The sequence below is a fragment of the Macrobrachium nipponense genome, chromosome 30 (genome assembly GCF_015104395.2).
Source record: "Macrobrachium nipponense isolate FS-2020 chromosome 30, ASM1510439v2, whole genome shotgun sequence".
Classification (NCBI taxonomy): Eukaryota; Metazoa; Arthropoda; class Malacostraca; order Decapoda; family Palaemonidae; genus Macrobrachium; species Macrobrachium nipponense.
In genome coordinates this window covers 15,747,251-15,767,509 of record NC_087218.1, presented here as the reverse complement: position 1 = coordinate 15,767,509, position 20,259 = coordinate 15,747,251, and the positions used below count along the sequence as shown (strand labels likewise).

The 20,259-nt window shown below is 37.2% G+C and overlaps 1 protein-coding gene across 1 annotated transcript in view; it reads left to right on the top strand.

Moving 5' to 3' along the window:
• LOC135202314 (sarcoplasmic calcium-binding protein-like) overlaps positions 1 to 17,639 on the top strand; it is a 25,095-nt gene extending 7,456 nt beyond the window's left edge. The window contains exons 4-7 of the mRNA XM_064231655.1: positions 10,261 to 10,428; positions 12,843 to 12,986; positions 16,531 to 16,611; positions 16,745 to 17,639. Of these exons, the coding sequence (XP_064087725.1) occupies positions 10,261 to 10,428; positions 12,843 to 12,986; positions 16,531 to 16,611; positions 16,745 to 16,891 (540 nt within the window). The 3' untranslated portion in view covers positions 16,892 to 17,639. The remainder of the gene's footprint in view (positions 1 to 10,260; positions 10,429 to 12,842; positions 12,987 to 16,530; positions 16,612 to 16,744) is intronic.
• The last annotated feature ends 2,620 nt before the right edge of the window (positions 17,640 to 20,259 follow it).

Here is a 20,259-nt window from a genome sequence, read left to right as displayed (position 1 = left end):
TATATATATATATATATATATATATATAAATCCAAGAATGTTCATATTACTTTTAGTTGTTAGCTCTCTTGAGAGAGAGAGTGAGTTTATTTCAAGTTTCTCTCTCTCTCTCTCTCTCCCCTCTTTGGATGTTGTCAAGCTTCAGCAGGGTCCTGGTTGGTGGTTTTGGGGCGGGTGGGCTTCTTCGATTTATTAAGACAGCTAGGTAACCTTTAGCTCTAGCTATTGCCAGGTACGCGATCTCCTCTGCAGGACAGCACGTAGCATCGTTCCTCGCCCTTGGGGTTGGGATGACCCGCAATCAAGAAGGCGGAGCCAATGAATGCCCTTCGTCCGGATCCTTCCCCGTGGTTTAGGCTCAACAGCCACTTCCCCTTTCACCCTTTGCACCGTCTCCTGATTTCAGTCACGTAGGCACTCGGTCTGGCCTTAATGGGACCTCTTCATATCTTTATTAGACCTAAGATGCGCAATTTTTATTCATACGAGGTTGTTGTAACTTACATTTTTGAAGTTCAGCGGATGGCGGGTTAACGAAATCGAAATAATTAGACTTGTTTTGCTTAACATTATATTTGTGAGTATTGCATGTTCATTGCAGTTTAATGCAGAAGCAACTTTCTTAGAAGTAATTCTTGACTCAGTACTGTCAGTTTTGAATGATAGACCTAGGCGCGAGGCTTCAGTGATTGATCGCTGGCGCACGCATCCTACTCTGATATTCAGTTAAGAAAGAGTTTGTTTTGGAGCTTAAGTATATCAAAGGAAAGTTGGTAAATAATGGAGAGGTGCACTGCCTTGGAAATATTTAACTTCGTTGTTTGCGCCATGTAGCGTCACTAGCAAAATGCTGACTCATCATTATCCACACGTGTACATTTAACAATGAAAGAAGGAACTCGGCAGTCCATGTATCACAACTTTTAAATGTGACCTGGAGAGAGGGCGAGAATAACACACAATAATACATAATCATAACTGGAGGATGAAAATTATAATAGTTTGTAATGTTGTTCAGCTAATTGTGCTTATTTTGGTGGGGTCTAAAGAGGCTTTTTTGGTCTTTGGTGCATCCGTATTTCATTTAATCTGATTTGGGGTAATTAAGTTCTTATTTATCTGGTGGCTGCTGATTTTGCCAGACTGAAATGATTGGATTTTAGTGAAATATAATGATAGGATGCACGGAACCAATAGAAATGAGAAAAACAAATCGTGTAACCCTGGTGGCCTCGAGTCTTGCCAATTGATTAATGGGGACGTTCTGCCAAAAGTAGGTCGAATGATTTCTGGTTTACACACGATGACGTCAGTATAGTAGTTTATGCAAGGACTGCAACGAAAGTAAACAATCACATTTTAAACTACGATTTTTAAAGCATGGGTGATTTTTGTCTGGATTCCGTCCCGCCAAAACTTTTCCCTCGGTGCTGACCTAATCGGCTGGAGCGTTTGTCTCGAACGGAAGCCATTTGTTTTTCGTGAACAGCTTTTCATCTCATTCATGATTCACGGATCTCTCTCCACGGGAATGGCCCTGAGTCTGGACTTTCGGCAATATCCATTGCAAAATTCACGTTCACTGAGCAAAGAAAGTGGGTTGCAAAAGTGATTTAACGTGTAAGGTGTTGATTACAAACTGATGCAGAGTTGTATATGAATCTTGGGAAATTAATTTCTCATAGGAAAGTGACAGTATGAAAGAAACAAATATCCTTGTATTTGATGACTAGATTTTTTTTATATAGTATTCATACTATTTTTTTTATAATAGTCATACTTTTCGGGCGCTGCCAATGAAGATACGAGTTACAACTAATACTTTGGCATTGCGGTAGGCATTTTCTACTCTTAGGTTCATTTATTTATCGTTCCATATAATTTACCTATATGGTAATTGTAACAATGTTTTCTCTCCTGGGTCTACATGATTTTATTGTAATTTTACTCTTTTTATGAGTAGCATTTTCGAAATTGATTGGCATATTATTGGATCTTAATTATAGCCAAGTACGTGAGGGTATTAAAGACTACTCGCAACTCGAAATTCTCTTACAAATTTTGGCGCCTGTATATTTCGCCATTTACATAAGTAATATTTTATTTTTATTCAATTCACTGAGCCTCGAATTGAAGTTAATAACGGGAGGATGATTCAGGTTTCTTAATTTCACAACTTGCTTAATTATCCGGGCACAGTAACTGTTACTGAAGGCGTAAGTAATGGTTTGATTGGCGAGACCATTGATAACGCAAAAGTTAGACAAAGGTAGGCCTACGTATAGGCCAAGGTTAGAGACCCAAATACTTTTTGAGCGGTTTTGTGGCCTACTTCAAAGCCTGACAGTCATGGCCAACGTCTGAAGGTGATAACTGTCCACATTTCGCATCATATCATCGATAAGCAACTCGACACAGATCAGGTTAGTAACTTGTATCTATGGAATAAGAGAGTTCCATCACGTCATAAAGTTCATATCGTTCGCAACCCCTCTCCCCCCCTCCTCTCTCCCCGCTCGTTCTTCTTTTGTCTTCATCAATGGATAGATTGACGAATCAGCCTTTTGTTCTATTCCGGACTTGATGGATTGAAGAAGTTAATGGACTTGTAGCAGCGGAAAGTGATACACCTTGAAGTATTCTCAAATATTCTCAAGCCTTATTAACAAACATGGATAAGGACATTAACTACATCATGAAAACTGTCCTTTATTGATATCGTAGGACTCGTGTGTGTATTAATATGTAGGACTCGTGTGTGTGTGTGTGTGTGTGTGTGTGTGTGTGTGTGTGTGTGTGTGAGAGAGAGAGAGAGAGAGAGAGAGAGAGAGAGAGAGAGAGAGAGAGAGGATGGGGCCGGGCTGAGGGAAGACAGACGTCACGTGAATAATTTGAAGATCGTATCACATTGCAAGTCTTTGTAGATGTATACTGGTTTCTATGATGCGTAGTGTTTCTTTAGATATGTTTTATGTTGGTCATATGGACAATTTTTTATATTTGTGGAATTGGGCAAATTGATAAGTTAAACTTAAAAAAAAAAAATTCTTGACTTGAAAAACAAACATTCTTTCCTCGGTAATCTTCCATGGCTTCATTAGGCTAATCCTCCTTGTAATCGATTCGGTCTTCGGATTTCACGGGTTTCAGTAGCGCTCAGGAAAGCAAACAAATGAACGCGCAGACTCCCTTTAATGTCTTGGAACAGTTCTGCTGTGAATCAGGGTCCTCAAGTATGGGGGTGGGGGGGGGGGGGGGTAAGTGGTAGGGTGGAGGTCAAGAGAAGGAACTGTGATTTAGTGGTTATGTTGTTTTTGGACTTATCAGAGCTTCAGTGCAAGTTCGCCACGTGGCTACCGTGGTTTCGTTTTTGACATTATTCTGTAGGAACTGTTTGGGAAAAGAGTGAAGTTAAGTTTAAACTATTTTAAAGAGAAATGGCTAAAGGAAAAAGAAACGAAGATGATTGAAACTGGATCAGGCTCATGAGAGCTTGAAATATTTGCACTAAGTTTGAACTTTTTAGTTCCAACGATGAAAGCTCACGAATAGGAAGGTCATTGCATAATCATTTTTTTTCTTTTATTAGAGAAAATGTACAATTTTACTATTTTAAGAATTACACAAAGATGAGTAGAATCTAAGCTGGTTATGTATTGTTACAAGACAATAATACTCTCGTAATCATCCTTTTGGTCATAGCCGGTATAAAACTTTGTAAAACTGTTGGGTATTGAATTTTGGTCAAAGAAACGCAGGAAGTAATAGTACTACATTTTACGGACACCGTGCATTTCGTTGGTAACATTTTCTCCTGAAATTTTGCAACCAATGTGAAAGAGAATGGGATATCCAAACTTTATTGGTGGATGAAGATTAAATGGTAGTTGAGGGGTATTATACACCCTTTTCCCTGATCTTCGCAGTGACTCGTGCAAAGGCTGCCGGTGTCTCGTAAGAGAATTAGTTGTCGTTAGCGTGACAGTTGTGTGTTATAACGTCTCGTCTGTTGAGTAGTATGTACCGGTGTTATATTACACAGACATATTATTATAATATATTAATAAATATATTATATATATATATTATATATATATTATATATTATTATATATATATATAATTATAATATATAATATATATATATATATATTAATATATAATATACTATATATATATATATATATATATAGGATAATATATATATATTATATTAATCTAATAAAATATATTATATTATATAATATATGGTGTGTGTGTGTGTGTGGGGGGGTGGGGGGGTTTGTGTGGATGATAAAATTTGCACATGAAATGAACCAGTGAATCCACATCTTTATCATTTTTTTTTCTTTTTGCGCTAGAAAAGTGGCGCTCACACACCTTGGAATGAAAGTCTCTCTCTCTCTCTCTCTCTCTCTCTCTCTCTCTCTCTCTCTCTCTCTCTCTCGTGACTCATGAACTGGGTGGTAACGAAATTCAACAACAAATAATTTAGATGAAGGTCTTGTAGTGTATTCTTACATGGTTGTACAAGTAGTTTTATCTATATTTTTTTAAATTCATATATCCCAAGCCTGCGAAAGGACAGCTATGCCTCTGTCCTTTGAAAGATATTTGAAAATATTTGTACAGTAATTGTAAAGTTGCCACAAACGCTAGCTAGACCAACCTCCTTTACATAGTCATTAAATTGCATGTGAATTCAAAGTTATCCACTAGCCAAAAGTAAATGGTTGCTTTTAGATGAAGAAAATACCGGATATTTAATTATACGACGAAAGGATTTGCTTTTTTTTTTTTTCTGGGTTTGTGCATCCACGTAGGTGTATATAGGCCTATTGTCTACACAGTGCAGAGATTGGGGAGATGGGTGTTTTAGCTCGTAAACAAGATATGAGCTAAAAAAAAAAACCAAAAAAAAATAGAAATGTCATGATTACGTGACTGAACCAAAAGGTGTCTTGCCTTATAGTGTGTGGCACTGTATTAAAAACAACCATAGTAAAGTTTATAAGTTGCTGACTTCTTGAACATTTTTGACTTAGTATTAACAAGATGGGGGAAATTTTTACTTTGATTTTTAATATTTTTAAATTTGGTTTATGCGATCTTGGATCTTTCATCGAAAGCGCCCTCCAGCAGTTAGGGGTCATTATTTACGACTAATATTTCTTGGGCGTTATCGTGATGATATATACAGTCTTTGGTTTATTGTACCTCCAAGACAAGGTTTTGTAAAGGGAAGGAAAGCAAATTTAGTACTTCATGACCAACTGAACAACTTGGCTTGTATGGCAACTGTGAAAGAATTCTGCTGTATATGGCCACTACAAGAGCTTTGTTTTATGCCAGAGAATGCTGGTTGTTTGGTTGGATGAGATGTCTTATTACTTTTGGTACAGCTGAGGGAATTTACTTAGAGATGCATAGCAGGTTTTGGTTCGTATGGCAAAGGCAGGGGTTTGTCTGTAAGGTCACTTAAATCCAGATAAGTGCGTGTATTGGATGAATCCATCAATATTATCACAAGAAATCAGACAGTGCAGCCTATACACGTGCCATTGTGTTTTCCGTGATGCAAGTCACCTTCACTTTATTCATTGCATGTGGTATGCAGTATTATTTGAATAATTTTAGGGGGTGCCAGTTTTGCTTTCGTAATGGTTGCGGGACAACTCACCCCTTCAGGACTTTAAATTATTTTCAACATTTTCTTGTTTACTTATTTTCCAACATTTTCTTAACTTGTCCAACATTTTTAAACACTTAAAGGAGTAATCAATTGAGTTTACCTGACTTTTACACTTAGAAAGGTAACTGTCTTTATTAAAAAGACATTTAACTATTTCTTTCTTAAAACGAAATGTAACGATTTCTTAAAACAGCCAAGAAATTTAACGATTTCTTCCTTAAAACAGCCAAGAAAGGTAACTACTATTTCTTAAGAAGAAAGTTAACTATTTCTTTCTTAAAACAACCAGTTAGACCATGATGCACAGTTAGCAGCAATGGGAAATAGCATTTATTGTAATTACTTTATTGCTTTTCGTATACAAGCACCATGAACGTCCAATATGTTGGAGCAAAGGGCTAAATGGAAACTGAGCGAAGCGACGAGCCGGGAAAGGGAAGTAGAAAATTAAGAGCCTGCTCACAGCCCCTTCAAGCGCACCCCGTCGTTGCTTGCGTCTTTTGTTTAGCAAGTTTGACCCACAATCTTTCGAGGACATTATTTTCTAATACATTGCCGAGTTGAATTAGACCTTGTGTAAAATGCGGCATGTACACACACGTATTATAAGTATTTTATACTTGGGGAATAATAAAAGGAATCTGTTACCTACTTACCGTTACTGGATTTGAACGAGAATCTTCGCGGTGAGAACCGGTTCTTGATTATGATGGTATCACTGGACCTGTGAGTAATAAGTAGCTAAATTTTTCTACCACTTCTCATCTCAGAGTAAACTAGCAAGAATATATATATATATATATATATATATATATATATAAATTACATCTTTGCAATCAGAAAATCTCACCCTTTCATATTAGTGAGACTAGGACGAAACGTTGTGAACCTTCACATTTAATTTTTATTCCACTTCAAGGATATCTTCATGTTATGCTAGTTTAGAATTAGGGAGTGGCATAAATCACGAGCTTTAAAACAAGTTTTTGTTGCTAGAGGCACTCTCCCGTCTCTTCACAACTGTTTATGCTTGAACTTGACAAAATTTCTCGTTTTTTGTGGGTTGGGACAGATGCGCTATTTAAATTTATGCACAGAACACATTCACAATTTTTTGCCGGTACCTTGTATACTTCGTAGGTCCGTAGGGGGATAGTGCCGTCAGTGCACCTCATGCAGTGCACTGTAGGCTTTATTTAAGGTTCTTTGCAGTGTCCCTTCGGCCCCCAGCTGCAATCCCTATCATTCCTTTTACTGTACCTCCGTTCATATTCTATTCTATCTTACTTCCCATCATCTAACAATTATTTCATAGTGCAACTTCGAGGTTCTCCTGTTTCACATACAGGTCCCAGCGCTTGGCATTTGGCCTAAACTGTTATGTTCTATTCGAACTTGTCGATGGTAGTATCTTGCAACCCGACATCCGCATAGGAAATGTCCGGCTGTCTCATGATGGTGTATTGTGATGTTGGAATTACATTAATAAAACTGGTTTCGCCAAGTGCACCGACTCTCGATAAAATGATTCTCTGGTGGGTGGCGTCTCCGCGCCAATACGTCCTCAATGATTGGAGTAGGTAGGGGCGGTTTTTGTAACTGACTGTTAAGAGTGGGCAATTTTCTTCAGTATCCTTGTCTTATTCCCATTTCTTCTCTCTTGTTAATGGCCCTTCTGTCAGTTGATGCAATTCGTTTTGATAATGAAAGTGCAGAATCGTAGGAATGATAGATTTATGGCGATTTTGACAAGAGGCAGTCTCTATTGGTTTGGCCGAGACCAGAATCCATCACCAGGCTTCTTATTCACATAGCGTCACTTCGACAGGAGACCCGTGAAGAGGACGGAACGTAATGTTTTTTCTTCTTCTTTTTCCAAGGAGACCTTGAGCCGCATATTGAATGCATACTTTTCACCCATCTTTTGTTCCTTTTAATCCGGTTTTCTATTGAGTCTTTTCGTTCCCCGACTTCAGGCCGCCATTTGTTCAGTGTTGTGCATCACGTGCACCGCTCAGTTCCTCGGTCTCGTGCACCAATGTACGCCACCGAGGTCTAGAGTAATACACGCCACAGCATCCCTTGTGTACGTGTGTCCGCTTACGTACCGGACGTGCCTACACTCCTTTTCGTATGGATTATCTTGTATGCGAAGGTGGTGATGCCTTCAGATTGTCAGATGGTGCTCAACTACATTTTTATTTTATTCCTCTACCTTCCAAAAGCACACTTAGACTATCTAGATATTTAATTAAAGCTTACTTTCGAACACCATCTAGACCTATCTTCTTATCACTAGAGTGATCTTCCTTTTTTCCCAAACTTAAATGGGAAAACTTATTATTTCTCGTCCCCAGTTCGTGGTGAAGTTAAACAGCCCCACACTATTTGGTTGAATATCCAAATACATTATTTTAGAAATTAAAAGCAGTGAATATATATATGGTTGAACATCTAGGTACATTATTTTAGAAGTTAACAGGGTGGTCTGAATAATAGTGGATATAAGAACAGACATTGGTAGGTTACCTGTAAACATCAAATAATTGTTCATTACCGTTTTTAGATGTTTTGGTTCATAGAAGGGATAGAAGCTTTGTGTTTGATGTTTACAAGAAACCTACCAATGTCTGTTCTTATATCCACTATTATTCAGACCACCCTGTTAATGTAAAACTCAGTTTTTTGTAGCATGTTTTTAAGGGCACTACGGATATGCAGTCCGGAATTCCTAGACTCCGAGAATTGTAAAATTTATGACGTAGGAAATAGGTTAAAATACCCAAAGTTTTTAATTGACAAATCTTTGCAGAAAGCTAGAAATATTTTTTATTCCACTAACAATAGGGAGCCTTTTGTGAGAGAAAATATCTTAACACTGCCATGTAATATAAATCTTTCTTTTATTCAGAAATTACTGAAAACTTTCAAGATAAATGTGGTATACAAAAATTCAGGAACACTTCAAAATATCATTGTGCGTAATTCCCCAAAACAAACTAGTGGCTGTATTTACACGATTCCTTGTGCTGGCTGTAATTACAAATACCTTGGTCAAACTGGTAAAGAACTAGATTACCGTCTAAAACAACACCGTTACGCAGTTAGAACAGGTCAATCGACGAGTGCTTTATTTGTACACATGAATGATTTAAACCATAGTATAGACTAGAAAAATGCATCTGAAGTAGTATTTTGTAACCATATTGTAAAAAGAAACATAATTGAATCTGCATTTATTAAGCATTTTAACGATCAACTTATGAATCTGAGTTCAGGTCTTTTTAAATTAGTTACCTTGTTTATAAAATTGTAGGGAAATACAATGTCACCTTTTAGCAACAGCCTGTTATACTAACTGCAGTTTCAGTTCTTAAGCACTTTTAAACTATTCTTACTTGTTTGGTAGTGACAATTTGTAATGATAATTTGCTTGTTAATGGCTTTGATCTTTGTTCTGTGAAATTTTCTTGTTTGTTTCTATTTATTTATTTTACTTTGTACCCCCGAAGAAGTGTACGCAGTACACGAAAGCTCTTGGTACCTGGTCTTTGATTTTTCACCTTTCATGTGGCTATTTACGTACATATTTGTCACGTGCTGTTTGGTGACTTATTGCTGATATATATATATATATATATATATATATATATATACACACATATACATATATACATATATACATATATATATATATATATATATATATATATAATATTGAGCATCCTTCCAACATGGTAATTCTGCATAACCGGGTTTAAGGTGTAAAAAGTTGAAGTTAAAGTGGAGATATAGCTCCCAGCCAGTAATTGATGGCCGGGCCTGTCATGGCTGAAATGGGGGGGTGGGGGGGGGGGGCTGGGGGGGGAAACTGCAACTGTTATTATACTGTCAGTAACTGTACCCGATGCCCTTCAACGTCCTTCAGGAATCTGTAAGCAGACGAAAAGAAAGGATAGAGTAAAATGCTTTATATTAACTTGGTGATACATTGATAAACTTTTTATGAAAATAATTACTTACTGGCAAAAGTAACCAACTTTTTCTTATCCAAAGTACTGAAGTAAGTGCATGAATTGTCGTCAGATGATCAAAGTAGAAATGCTTATTCCAGGAAAACGAGTGAAAGATGAATATTGAAGACAGACTTGAAATTGTCAATTGCAAGCCCTTTTGCTATAGTAGATTCACATCAACCATGCATTTTGATATCTAGGCCCGTCCCTTACGACGCTCCTGATTGGCTGTCCATAAGCCAGTCACAGGGCTGGAAACTGTCTCGAGAGTTCACATAGGCAAGATTTGTGTTCATCTTTGAAGTATAAGTCTTTCAAACGTGTACCTCAGGAGAGGTGGAACACACATCCTGCCCATGTAAACTCTCGAGAAAGCCTGAGGGTTAACAGCCCAGTGATTGGCTTATCAACAACCAATCAGGAGCGTCGTAAGGGACGGGCCTAGACATCAAATGCACGGTTGATGTGAATCTACTATAGTCAGACTCGAGTTACCAAACAGCTGCGTTTGACGGTAGTAATATAAGAGAATTTTTTTTTCTTTCTAATGCAGGGCCAGACACCATTTTGGCGACAGAAGATGAGAACACACCACCAGATGATGGACGTCAACAAAGACGGAGTCGTGTCGTGGGACGATTTCGAAGCCCTCGTCGGGAAGTTTGCCCACTTTGGACACCTCTCCGAAAAGGAAATCAGCAGATTTACCGATGCCCTGAGGGTAAGTCTCTCTCTCTCTCTCTCTCTCTCTCTCTCTCTCTCTCTCTCTCTCTCTCTTGAATATTCTGAATTCTCATATTAAAAGAATTTTGAAATATATATATATATATATATATATATAATATATATATATATATATATATATATTATATATATGTATATATTTCAAAGATATATGCCACGAAGGAAAAATAAACGAAGGAGGATCTGCGAGACCTTTCGACGTTAAACGTCCTTTACCGAGCAGAAACTGACATAAATGAGGCAAAAGACAATACAAGAAGATTCGTATAACTGACAGATAGGGATTATAAAGAGATTAGTACCTAGAATCCGACACACCTGGAAGATGAAAGACCTTTCCAAACAAGCATAAACAATGGGTGCAATTAAAGGTTTAAGACAATCATCTCAGTTACAAGGACAAAACAATTAAAGGATTATAGGTTACAGCTATTCAGAACTTGGTAAACAAAACCATATTCACAATACATGTCAGACATACATTACAACAAAGATAACTGTAAGGCCAACTGATTTTTTATTTAAGTCAGTAATTATATCTTTGAGGTCATTCTTAAACATGTTACAAATACAAGGGTCTAAATGAAAAAGGCCACGACTAACATTGAAATTACAATGAAAAGTAAGTTGTATTAAAGCAGATTCTAAAAGATTTCGTGATAAAACATCTCTTGACCTTGCAATTACTGAACTACCAAATGAATGAATATTGCATTAGATGTTTGCCCAGTTTTTACAGAATATTTATGCTGGCTTAGCCTTACTTCTAGGCCCTTGCTAGACTGTCCGAGATAAAATGAGGGACAATCCATACATGGAATTTTATATATTATGTTGTTGCTTTCTCTGGGGCCATTTTTTATTAACATTCCTTTTAGTGTGTTATTATAAGAAAAAACAAGGTTGACATTAAAAGCATTTAACAATGATTTAATGGTTTCAAATCCGTTAAAATAAGGCAAACTGAGAATGGTACCTGGTTATTTAATTTAGAGAGTGAATTATTTACATCAATACCGACAGGATTTATCACGTTCCTAACTTTCGTGATTCAGGTATATATAATATATATATATATATAAATATATAATATATATATATTATATATATATATATATATATATATTATATATATATATATATATATATATATATATATATATATATGTATAGCTGGTTCACTGAAGGTAGATCCTTGGGTGATCCTTATGCCTACGAGACGTTTGTTTGGCGACCGCTGATTGGCAGGGAGCTGCCTACCTCCCTTTACTAGCCAATCAGCAGCAGCCAAACAAGTGTTTCGTATGCATAGGGCTCATCCAATAATCTACCTTAAGTGAACCAACCAGAGTGGCCTACACTGTTGTCAAAAAGAAAAATGTATAATTGAAACTTATGGTAACAATTCAGTTCTAAAAAAGTGATTCGTGAAACAAATTGCTGTAAAGCGCCTCAGTGGCGTGATCAGTATGGTCTTGACCTGCCACCTCGGTGGCAGCGAGTTTGATTCTCGGGCATAACATTGAGGGGGTTGGAGATGTGTATTTCTGGTGATAGAAGTTCACTCTCGACGTGATTCGAAAGTCACGTAAAGCCGTTTTTCCCATACAAACAAACAAATTACTGTAGAAAGTGTGGTCTTACTCTCTTCCAACATAAAACCTCAGTAAATTGCTTCTTCATTTAAGCTTCATACTTCCTTTTCTTATTTGCCCTCAGACCTGGATTAGACCAGGAAAATGTAGGCTGAACCTTCCATCACCCTGTGGATTAAAATATAATTATACTACGTAGGGGGTTAGAGCCGTCAGTGCACCTCATGCCGTGTTGTGTAGGCATTACTTAAAAGTTCTTTGCAACGTCCCTTCGACCCCCTAGCTACAACCCCTTTCATTCCTTTTTACTGTACTTCCGTTCATATTCTTGCGACCATCTTATTTTCCACCCTTTCCTAACAGTTGATTCATAGTGCAACTACGAGGTTTTCCTACTGTTCCACCTTTCAAACTTCTGAAGTGTCAATTTCCAATTCAGTGCTGAAAGACCTCATATGTCCTACTTGGCCTTTGGCCTAAATTCTATATTCTATAATATATCTTTTTTTATCTTTTATTAGAGAAAATTACAGTATTTTACAATTTTAACTATTACATTCAGAATTTTATCCGATGAGAGTATTATTGTCTTTCTTAGATTCTACACATCTTTTTTTATATTTTTATTATTGCATACGTGAATTTACTATGTATATACATACACCCATATCTATACACTATATGCATAGTACTCATTTCACCTACCTATATATCTATATATACAAAAATTCCAAGTTAACTACGTGTAAAATGAGAATGTTTTTAAATGACTTATGCAATACATATCTATTTGCAGCATGTGTGGGAGGAGGAGTGGGGTGCTTCTGGCGACCCTTACTGCTTCATTGGGCAGGAGCAATTCCTGACTCAGATGGAGCACGTTATCAATACCAAGGACCTCCGCAAGAGAGTGGCTAGTCCTTTGCCATATTTCTTCAAGGTACAGTATGCAGTATGGGTCTTTTTAAGCTATTTCCATTTTTATTGTCTACAGTCATGATTTGTTCAATATAACCTGCCATAACATTCAGGATTTACATTACAACAATTTAAAAACTTTAAAGGCCCCCATACACGGAACGATTGTCTGAACCAGACCTGTATATAGTCTGAACGTTTGTCTATAGTTTGCTAAAACATTGTGTATCAGTGTTGCCAACTGCAGGGCAATTGCCCAGCACGTAGGGTAATTTGACCAAATATTTATACCTTAGGGCAACATTTATAAGTGTAGGGTTATTGGAACAATGCCTGTAATGATCAATATCGTTATTAGTATTTCTAATAACAACCTCAGATGGTTGGGTAATTTCTTGTCTTCTGTAGGTTGCACAGGCTTAGATGGGTTGGCATCACTGCTGTGTATGGGCTTGTCTGAATGAAAAAGTGGGCGGAGCTTCGTGTCTGAACGATCTCGGCGGGAATCTTGTCGTGACCAGGTTGCTGGCTTGCGACTTAAGTCTGTCATAGCAGTTTCGTTCAATGTATGGGTTTGTCTTAATATAACGCTATCGCGCGCGTTTCTTCTAGAGAAACAAAATCTTTGTTCAGACTGAAATCGGTGCGGAGATTGTTCATACTGTCTGAATAGTGTGTGTGGGGGTCGATAACGACAATCGTTCAGTGGATTGGGGCCTTAAGAATGTTCTGTCAAGTTGCATAATTGGTTCCATTGAATATGCATATGAGTGTTTATGAAATATACATTATCTTTATTGTCCGTGCACGCAAAGATATACTGGAAAATTTCTGTTGTATTGAGTAGATATAGGTTATTTTCTAATATCAGATTTAAGGTCACGCTCTCTGTAGATCTGTAGCAGTTTTTCACTCCTATGGACTAAGTATAGCCTAAGAAGTGGCAGGTGTTGTTGTGAGATAAATTAAGAATAATCAGAATATCAAGATGGTATGTTCTAAAGGAAAACTTTATATTTTTTATTTAGTACAACAAGGATCTATCCTAGTTAGTTTTGAGCAACATTTAACAACAGTATTAAAGTCTTCATCTCAACAGTAGGAACTTTATATGAGGTAGCCCCTTTTGGATGACTACCAATTGAGGTTGAGGACAAGTACCGTTACCGGTTAGTTCAGGGATAGATAAGATAGGTACCGACACGTGTTCCTTTTTTTCCTTCATGTCTCCTGGATGAACTGTTAAGCCTTTGATTCACTTGTATCCATGATGCCTCATGTTAATACAACATAGTACTGATAGTATCTTTAGGTAATCAGAGCATAAAACTGAATATAAATGAGTCCAAAGTATGACGTGTAATTCAACTTAATTGCTAAAGCACAGGTGGGAGATAGATTGTTAGACCTAAAATCCGAAACCGTAACAGTGATTTTCAACAAGTCTGACGATCTGCACCAAGTTGTAGGAGGTATGGCCATCCCTAACATTTTAAACGCCTCAATGGCGTGATCAGTATGATCTTGACCTGCCATCTCGGTGGCCGCGAGTTCGATTCTCGGCCATTCCATTGAGGTGTGAGAGATGTGTATTTCTGGTGACAGAAGTTCACTCTCGACGTTGTTCGGAAGTCACGTAAAGCCGTTGGTCCCGTTGTTGAATAACCACTGGTTCTATGCAACGTAAAAACACCATACAATATAATCGACCAAGAAACGCAAGCTGGAAGGCTTCATAAATGAGCTAAGTGGACTATTTAAAGTAACTGACAAGCTAAAAATACATTGACATGAAAGTGATCTCGTTGGTTTGGGAAGAATCATTAGTCCAGTCCTTGGAGCACTTACTTCCAAGATAAAAGGAAAACTGCACCAGTACCCAATCCTTCAAATGCCCATTTTCTCGTGCTCTGATCATATACTAATGAATGAAACATTGTTATATGATAACACCATTGTGGGAAGCAGCTGTATGCCTTGGTGTATGGCTAACCTTGTGTATTTTCATGGTAGTGCATTATTATCTAAATTGTTATAATGTACTGTACTATTACTTGTCATTACAAATCATACTATCCTGATTATACTGTACATTCTCGTATTAACAATTTACCTTAATATGTAGCGTACTGTTTGTCTTTGGTTTTATTACCTTTTTTTTAGTATTTATCTATTTTCTGTTGATGGGTCATTTATAAACTGCATTTGTATGAATATGAATATCTGCTCTAATCTTTTGCTGATGGTATACTGTTCAAAATTAGCAGAAGCAAATGTCTTTGCTATAGTATGTGAAAGAATAATGAAGGCTTGCATCATCTTCAAAAGAACATAAAGGAGTCACAATGCCTCATTTAGACTTGGGGCAACTTTCATCAAGGTACAGTACAGAGGTTTATTTGGATGTGGTGTGCAGCCATGGAAATCAGTTGAGTTGCCAAGTTAGGGTGTATCCGAGTTTGTACTTTTATGAATATTAGTATTAAACTGTTTTTACATTATCAGTATTAACCTGCCAAACTGACTAGCTTTCCATCGTTGCATTTATTGGTTTCTACAGTTGCAGGGAATCTTGTGTACTTTCACTGTTCTTACCTGTTGGCCTTCCAGGTGAAGCTTTGTTGAAATGAAACTATTATACGGCCTTCTAAATCACAATCCTAGAGAAACATTAACTTGAAACTTGGAATTTCCCTCGTTGTGACTTGGGTAACCAGACGAGCGAGTCAAAATGCTTGATTCCCACAGAGTTTACCTTGACATTCTTGGAACTTGGATATTTTCATGGATTACAGAAAGGAGGCCTTCGAGGTCTGCCCCTTTCAAATATAATGCACAAGAAGTTATTGTAAATCTAAAATTCCAAATATTATATTAAGGGTGCTGCTGTCATCTTCTGTACACTGAGATGATTAGAACCCTAGAAGACAATAACTTGTTATTCTTCTATGTGGAGTACATTGTTCATCACTGTAGATGGCACTGAAGGTTCTTTGTTTACTTTTCATCTGTTCCATTTTTTTCTATTCCTAATTACCTCTCCAACATCTTTTAACATACATTGTTCCACTTATCATTTTAAAAAAATCCTTTGGTTAAGCCTTGAGAGTAAACTGATTGGTACAAAAATCTACTTCATATGATTGCCCATTTTATCAAATACATATCAAGTGATAAGCTCTCAGTGGCGTGATCGGTATGGTCTTGGCCGGCCACCTCGGTGGCCGCTAGTTCGATCCTCGGGCATTCCATTGAGGTGTGAGAGATGTGTATTTCTGGTGATAGAAATTCACTCTCGACGTGGTTCGGAAGTCACGTAAAGCCGTTGGTCCCATTGCTGAATAACCACTGGTTCCATGGAAAATAAAACCACAATACCAACAAAACATAACTTGTGATTCCTGTTGACGACAGAGAAAAATCTTATACCCCTGAGAGGTCTGTCAGAATATGTGCCTATTTGCAGAAATTATAGTTTCAGAAAATGGATAAACATAAGGTTTGCATGTACTGTACATGACATTGGGGGAAAAAATTGCTGATTTAATGTGATCCTTTCTTTACAGGCAGTAGATCGTGATGGCAGCGGCGAGATATCTTTGGAGGAATTCAAAATGTTTTATTCTTGCTTAGGTCTTACAGAGCAAGTGAGTACTATTTTATTTCTTGTGGAAAAAATGTAAAAATGTAGCCACAAGTGGCTGTAACAGTAAAGCCTTTGAAATATACCTGATCTAGGATAAGGCTTCCCCATGATTGTGGACTTTTGTTTCCTTACAGGATGCAGAGGAATCTTTTGCTGCAATAGATCTCAATAGTGATGGCAAGCTCAGCAGAAAGGAGTTTGTCAAACTTGGACGTGATTTCTTCCTCTCTGAAGACGAGGCACGACCCAGTAAGCTCTTTTGGGGACCGTTGTCCCAGTGAGGTTCAGTGTTGGACCTACTTGAAGAGCCATCCCCCTCCAATGTTGGTAGCTAATGCAATGCAGAATTTGAGATTGTGGAATATTTTATATAAAATGTGTACATATCTTGAATGTTATTTAGGAGAGAGTCCCGTTGGTGAAGGAGATTGTTACCTTGCGTTGTTGGAAGTTTAATTAATTGAAAAAAATAGATCCACAGTCATGGGTGTTTTAATGGAAATAGTAAATTATTTTAAAGTAGTTTATTGCGCTTGAAGTGCTAAACTGTTTTCATTTAATGGCAACACTGACCTTCAATGTCTATTTAGAACTCAATTATGAATTGTTTGCTTCAGTGAAGAATTAACTTATATTAACATGTGAATAAGGTTTTCCGTACTGTGATGTTAAACAGATATTCTCAATTGAATGCAGCAACTGAAGTGGTGCATGTTCATCATCATAAACCAACTACTATCCTTTGGAATGTATACATTCTCTCACTATAGACCACAACTTTTATGTGTTATTATAATTCCTTCCAAGGAAATGCCGCTTTTGAAGCACTGTGCTTTTATGCTTGTGTAGATTTAGCAAATGGTGTGTTTTATATTCTCCAAGCTCTTTTAGAATTTGTACATTCCATAACTATTTTTCGATAAAATTATAATTCATTCCAAGGAAATGTAGCTTTTGAAGTACTACTGTACTTTTATACTTGTGTAGATTTTGCAAATGGTATGTTTTATAATAAAGTTAATATTTAAAGCTGTCTGACATAATCCTTTATTAAATTCTGCTAGAATAGAACACCATGAAAAGTTTGTGAAAATAGGATGCCATAAATGGCGTGCATCAGTAGAACACCATGTAGATTGATGCCAGATTGCTGTCAGTGATGAAAACATATTTTTGGATTTCAACAAGAAGTCATTTTTTTCGGTAATAGATTAAAGTTTGTGACATTTTATTTTTTCAGTTACAAATATGTCATTATGTATGAATGTCAGTTTCCTTACACCTTTGAGTATGCATTATCTTGCAAATATTGACTTTGATGAGGAAGTTTACAAAGAAAAATAACTTCAGTATGGATGAGAGCACAAACGTGTTTGAGCGAATCTTCCTTGGACAACAACAGGTTAATTTCTATCTTCACCCATTTCTCGTTTGACTTCAATGTTTGTTTACCGGAGTGAGCAAGTGCATTCAAAAACAAAAGTGAAGTAGAGAGGTCTTTGTCGCCTTATAATTTTAAAAAGTACACATTCAGCAAACTCATTGGAGCAAGTTTTTTTTAGACATTATTTTCTGAAGCAATTTCATTGTTACTCCTCGAGGTTGATTCTAGCAATTACTTGATGCTGGTCTGCCAATAGGAATAGTTTGCGTGTGCGTGAGTATGCATATATGTGATTAAATGTTACGCAACTCGAGAGCAATTAAATATAAAAATCAAGAAATAGTCATTCAAACTTATTGGCTTATCTTTACGTAAAATGAAAATCAAAATTGCGTATGTTTTGCAGCTTTTCAAATATTGCAAATATTCTCTGGACATGAAGTTAAGTATGTTTGGACTCTAAAACCCAAGTTTAAATTAATTGAAGAGCCTCAGTGACGTGGTCGGTATGGTGTTGGCGTGCCACCTCGTTGGTCGCGAGTTAGATTCTCGGGCATTCCATAGAGGTGTGTGAGATGTGTATTTCTGGTGGTATTAGTGCACTCTCGACGTAGTTTGGGAGTCACGTAAAGCAGTTGGTCCCGTTGCTGAATAACCACCGGTTCCATGCAACGTAAAAACACCATACAAACGATCTAGATTAAATTGCCCGAATTTAAACTGTAAGCTGACTGATTTCATTTTATCATTTGAATCCTCATATTTCCAACCTAGTGCGTGAAGCATAATTAGCAACCAAAAAACGTCGGTGTTTACATAAACGTAGGGTAAGCAGGTCCTCTCCAAGGAGCAACGTTTGGATTTGCCACGCTCCCGAACATACGTTATTTCCCTTTTGAAATGTAAATGTGTAAACAAACATCTTCGGACGCGTTGTTTGAATCATTTTAACAGTACATCAATACATTTTAATAAGGAAAGCTGTAACCAGAATTTGATATAACTGTGCTACGCAGTAAAGGAGCATCAAAAGCTAACGAAAGTAAGGGTAGTATAACTTGTAGCTACCCAACGAAAATATTTGAAAAAATGACAAATTCCTGGAATGTAAAGTTAATGCTAGTTTTTACAGCTAAACACGGTCTTTCGTGTAGAGACTGCACTCCAGTAAGTGTTTTCTTTCCAATTATGTTTTTCGGGCGCCTCAGTGACGTGGTCGGTATGGTGATTGCGTTTCACCTTTGTGGCCGCGGGTTGAATTCTCTGGCATTCCATTGAGGAGTGAGAGAGGTGTATTTCTGGTGACAGAAGTCACTCTCGACGAGGTTCGAAGTCGCGTAAAGCCGTTGGTCCCATTGTTGAATAACCACTGGTTCCATGCAACGTATAAACACTATACAAACAAACAAAACTATAAGTTTTTCTGTCACTATAATGCCTCGCTTAGGATGTTATAAAGTTAGACCGATTCACATTTTGGAAAACAATGTAGGAGTTTTTAGACTTGGCCATTGAGAGAAGGTTACAAAACCGTGGAATTCTATACTTAAATGTTTCTAACGAATGATGTTATATATTTTTTCACGTACACTACAATTTTGGCTTCTACGGCAATCTTAGCTAAGTACTATTGTATTCGGTTTCAATATTTTACTAATAACATTTGGTGAAAGTGAAGGAATTTCGAAATATCGCATGCACGTTTCAAAGAGATGAAAGACAACCGCGTAGTGTGCATTTTGCACTTAAGAAAAGCAACTGAACATAGCATACTAACAACAACAAAAAATAAAAGAAATAAAACGAAAATCAAATGTATATTTCTCATTCCATCTTAGACACAATTTGAAAAGACTGGTAGTACACAATAAAGCAAAGAGAAAATTCGGACTCGTGCCTTGACGGACAAAATGACACAAAAAATTCCTCGTAAACAAATACATTAAACCCAGCTAATCATTGGTCTACTTTTCTCTCGTTGCTCGCCACGGGAGGCAGAGAACGGTTGCGCTTCCCAAGGTATGGGACGCGAATAGCGATCCCAGCAAGGCATCTTTGGCTCGGCAATTCAAATCTTATGTAACATAGAGAGACACAGTCTCTCTCTCTCTCTCTCTCTCTCTCACACACAACACACACATGGATGTCTACCTCATCTTAGTCAGAAACATAAATCTGTCCCCGTTTAGGAGCAAATCGGGTCTGAAAGATTCATTATACGCTGGGAACTATAAACAAGGTGGTCATTCGACAGTAAGTTGGTCA